Genomic DNA, 4,686 nt, shown 5'->3' with positions numbered 1-4,686 from the left:
TGTAATTGGTCCCAGCCTCGCTGCTCCTGCAGCAGCCGGGCTGGGCGGTGGGACCCTGTGAGGTCTGTGCCCCGGGCAGTGCCTGGGAGGTCCGCCGCCCCGGAGCCCAGCCAAGCCCCCACCCAGAGCCACCACCATGGGGGATTATCCAGCATCCTTTGCAGGCCTCCCCCAGAGCCTGGGGGTCCCATCCAGGGTGAGGGAGGTGGTGGGTGGACAGCAGGGAGGCTAGCCCCACATTTGCAGAGAATGCTGGCCCCTTCAATTCACCTTTCTTTCTAGGGAGCTGGGGGCTGCAGACCCTGGCCAGGCCAGGCTGAGTGGGTTCTGGAGCTACAGGAATGCCCGCGGACTGGCAAATCACTCCCGCTCTGGAAGGAACCGGGGCCACAGCTTGGTGGCCAGAGAAGTCTTGGGGGCCCCTCCCTTGGTGGGTGTGGATGGCCAGGACTTCACTGAACAGGACCCCCTTTCTACACCCTGTGGGTCCCATCTCCTCATAGCAGAGGCTGGACTCTGGCTCCCAAGACCCTGGGCAGCCTCCAACACTAGCGTCTTCCTCACCCCCACCCCCAGGCACACAGACAGACAGACACACAGACCACACACAGATGCACAGACACACACTGCTGACGCCCTGCCCCCAGCACAGCTGGCCACACCCACACCAGGCCTGGGGAGTCCCCTCAGCCTGAGACTCTGGGGTCAGGGCCACCCCAACTGCAGTCCACACCCCCATTGTTTCTGCATCTGGACAGTGGGCCAGAGCCACCGTCCTCACCCTCAGGCAGCATGCAGAGGAGGGTGGCCTGACCGAGAAGAGGCGGGGGGGCACGCCAGGAGGCTCTCTGCTCACTCTGCCCAGCCGCAGCCCACAGGACATGACAGCCGGACACCTGAGTCGCACAGCTCGGCCAAGAGGGAGGGCCACGGGCTGGCGCCGGGCGAGGCGGCCATCCGGAGGGAGCAGTGGGCAGTGAGGTAACGCCGGACATGGCTGCCTCTGCATCTGCAGCAGCTGGGACAGCTCTGGGCCGTCGGGGGTTGCAGGGGGCCAGGCAGGGCTCCTGGGGGGACTGAAAATCCATCCCAACGTGGGAGGGGCTGTAGCAGAGGATCCTGCAGGCCTCCTTCCTGAACGCCAGTGACCGTTGTCCCAGACCAGCTGCTGCCCAGGCTGACCTCAGACCACACCCAGAACACTGCGGGAGGTGGCAGCATCCACCAAGCACTGGCCCCTCGGACGGTCCCTCAGCTACAGCCTTCCACACACATCCCTCCCACCGCTGCAGGCTGCCCCCCACCACCCACACAGGCCAAAGGGGAGCTGGCATCTCTGGGAGAGGCCTGTGTGTCCGTCCACCCCAGCACCCTTCCTGCCTGCCTCCCAGGAAAAGCCGGCTTCCCTGGGGCCCAGAGAACCCCCTTCCTGGTGCCTTGACTGCCCCAAACACCAGTGCGGGCTGTGTCCGAGAATCAGGCCCTGGGGCCTGGGAGAGCTGGAAACCTCACCCTTTATTCCTCAAGCCGATGGACGGGATCCTCCACGACAGAACCTGATGTGGGGACAAGTTGTACACCCAACAGCCCTTAGGTCAAGGGAGCCCTGTGGGGGTGCTGGCTCCTCCCCAGGGCAGGAGGGCTCCTGGGAGCAGCTCAGGACGCACCACATTCATAAACGCTGACTGTATGTGGCCTAGAGGAACAGAGGACAGAGAGCCTCTGGCTACACAGGCCCAGGGTCACCGACACCTGTGGCAATGTACCACGGAGCTCCCAAGGCTTGCGGTGGGGGCTCCTGACATGGTAAGCAGGGGCTGCAAATGAATGCACAGGAGGGAAAACTGTGAACCACCCCAGGGCTGCTGAGGACACTGGCCCTACCCCGAAAAGAACCACCCTCAGCATGAGAGGAAGACTGCCCCGGGGAGGACCCCTCAGCTTCCAGAGCCCAGACCCCTTCCTGGTGGGGGAATGCAGACCGAGAGGGGGCTGGAAGCTCCTCTGGAAACCCTCCCAGGCCTGAGGGTCCCAGGGAGGGGCTCCCTTCCCCACACCTGCCCTGACCCTGGTCCAGCCCCACTCTCACTGCAGGGATTGCCCGGGCTGAGCTCCTGCTGGTCCCAGCCGTCGACCCCCACAGGCCCTGAAGCCCTGAAGCGGGGCAGCGAGGCCGGGGGCTCTGCCTTCCCCGCAGGCTGCTCCGCCCTCGCAGCCCCCTTGGCTCACTGGGTCAGGAGGTCTGCCGCCGAGGTTCGCCCTGTTCCAAATCGGTCTGGGAGTGGAGGAGAGGACACGAAGACCATCTTCTCCTTTAACCCCATGGACAGGCTTGGGGGTAGAGATCGAAGCCCCCAGTGCTGAAAGTTCCACATGTGGGTAGAAGTTGGGGGGCACACAATGACCCTGGGGTTTTCTAGAGCACTTCCCCAAGATACAGGGCGCTTTTTCCAAGGTGCCCCTTATCTTTGAGCGGGACTCGAGGAAGGACTTACAGGCCGGCGACAGGCAGCCTCCCAAGAACACAGTGTTAAAATATGACCCCTCCTCCCAATGCAATTTCATGGGGGAGGGGCGAGGGCAGCCACCCTCCACCAATTACCGCCTGGGGGGTCTCTCTCCGTGGGTGGGGGCGGCAGCTGTCTCTCACAGTCTGACACTCCCATGAGGACGCTCCCTTCCAAGCTCCAGCCCACATCAGTGGCCCTTTCCTACTCGGGGGGTCTCTCCTTCAGAGAGAGCGCGGGGGGCGCTGCGCGGTGGAGGCCGCGGAGGAATCCGGACGGTGGAGAAGAAAGGGAGCCCCCGGAGAGGGGCGGCCCCGGCCCCGGCCCCGGCCCTGGCCCGCCCCGCCCCGCCCCGCCCGCAGCGCCGCCGATTGGCCCCGCGCCGCTATATCTGGGCGCCCACCCGGCGCGAGGCCACCGCCGTCCGTCCGCCTGTCCCGGCCCGTCCTCTGCGCCCGTCCCGCAGTGCCAGCCGCCCACCCTCCGCGCTCCCGCGCTCCGTTCCGCCCAGGCCGCGCCTAGCTGGAATGCAGAGATCGCCGCCCGGCTACGGCGCACAGGACGACCCGCCAGCCCGCCGCGACTGTGCATGGGCCCCGGGACTCGGGGCCGCCCCTGAGCCGCGCGGCCTCCCCGCCGCCCCCGCCGCGCCCGCCGCGCCCGCCTCGCCGCCCAGTCCGCAGCGCAGCCCGCCGCGAAGCCCCGAGCCGGGGCGCTATGGCCTCAGCCCGGCCAGCCGCGGAGAGCGCCAGACGGCCGACGAGTCGCGCATCCGGCGGCCCATGAATGCCTTCATGGTGTGGGCGAAGGACGAGCGCAAGCGGCTGGCGCAGCAGAACCCAGACCTGCACAACGCGGTGCTCAGCAAGATGCTGGGTGAGTGACGCGGACGGGCGGGAAGGGTGAGCAGTCGGGGGAGGGGGACTTCGCGGAAGGGGATCAGAATGGGCAAGGGCCGCTCCCTACCCTCGCGGCGCGCCCAGGGCGCACGCAGGGCCCGGCAGTGCGCCCGCCCGACGGCCCCCCACTGACCCGCGCCCGCGCCCCGCAGGCAAGGCGTGGAAGGAGCTGAGCACAGCCGAGAAGCGGCCCTTCGTGGAAGAGGCGGAACGGCTGCGCGTGCAGCACCTGCGCGACCACCCCAACTACAAGTACCGGCCGCGCCGCAAGAAGCAGGCGCGCAAGGCCCGGCGGCTGGAGCCCGGCCTCCTGCTCCCGGGCCTGGCGCCCCCGCCGCCGCCCGAGCCCTTCCCCGCGGCGCCCGGGCCGGCCCGTGTTTTCCGCGAGCTGCCCACGCTGGGCGCAGAGTTCGACGGCCTGGGGCTGCCCACACCCGAGCGCTCGCCCCTGGACGGCCTGGAGCCTGGAGAGGCCGCCTTCTTCCCGCCGCCCGCCGCACCCGAGGACTGCGCGCTGCGGCCCTTCCGCGCGCCCTACGCCCCCGCCGAGCTGCCCCGGGACCCCGGCGGCTGCTACGGGGCTCCCCTGGCCGAGGCGCTCAGGACCGCGCCGGCCCCCGCCGCGCCGCTCTCCGGCCTCTACTACGGTGCCCTGGGCGCGCCCGGCCCGGGCCCGTATCCCGGCCCGCTGTCGCCGCCGCCCGAGGCCCCGCCGCTGGAGGGCGCGGAGCCGCTGGGGCCCGCCGCCGACCTGTGGGCCGACGTGGACCTCACCGAGTTCGACCAGTACCTCAACTGCAGCCGGACTCGGCCCGACGCCACCGGGCTCCCATACCACGTGGCGCTGGCCAAGCTGGGCCCGCGTGCCATGTCCTGTCCGGAGGAGAGCAGCCTGATAGCCGCGCTGTCCGACGCCAGCAGCGCCGTCTACTACAGCGCATGCATCTCCGGCTAGGCCGGCGGCCCACGCCGTGTGTCGCCGCTCTGTCTGTCGCGGGTGTACGTTGCAGGCTACTTGGAACAGCCCCGCGGGAACCAGCGACGCGTGCGCTCAGCGGCCGCCGCCGCGGGCATCCTGCTGGGGTGGTTCCCACACGCCTGGGGCTTTTCCAGGGAGCCCAGGCCTATGACCTGTTGGCTGGGCCCTGCCAAGGTTAAGTTTTTGAAGCGCCTAATCCTTTTCCTGCAGTGTATTTTCTAGAACCAAGCTGTATTTTTTACTTTGCCTTTTTTATATACATAATACAACATATTTAATTTTTATTAAACCTTTAACTCTT

At 68.0% G+C, this 4,686-nt stretch overlaps 1 protein-coding gene across 1 annotated transcript; it reads left to right on the top strand.

Annotated features, from left to right (window-relative positions):
- The first annotated feature begins 2,893 nt into the window (after window positions 1–2,893).
- On the top strand, window positions 2,894–4,686 carry SOX18 (SRY-box transcription factor 18). The gene is made up of 2 exons (XM_044748611.2): window positions 2,894–3,383; window positions 3,559–4,686. Exons 1-2 carry the CDS (start codon window positions 3,035–3,037, stop codon window positions 4,359–4,361), a joined length of 1,152 nt encoding a protein of 383 aa, XP_044604546.2. The 5' UTR covers window positions 2,894–3,034; the 3' UTR covers window positions 4,362–4,686.

This window comes from Equus asinus, chromosome 15 (assembly GCF_041296235.1).
Source record: "Equus asinus isolate D_3611 breed Donkey chromosome 15, EquAss-T2T_v2, whole genome shotgun sequence".
Lineage (NCBI taxonomy): Eukaryota > Metazoa > Chordata > Mammalia > Perissodactyla > Equidae > Equus > Equus asinus.
This window is presented reverse-complemented; position numbering and strand designations above follow the sequence as displayed.

Excerpts from the sequence above, each read along its gene's own strand:
- SOX18 (XM_044748611.2), top strand. The coding sequence starts at position 3,035 with ATGCAGAGATCGCCGCCCGGCTACGGCGCACAGGACGACCCGCCAGCC. Across the intron at positions 3,384-3,558 it reads GGTGCTCAGCAAGATGCTGG|GCAAGGCGTGGAAGGAGCTG; the intron begins GTGAGTGACGCG and ends CGCGCCCCGCAG.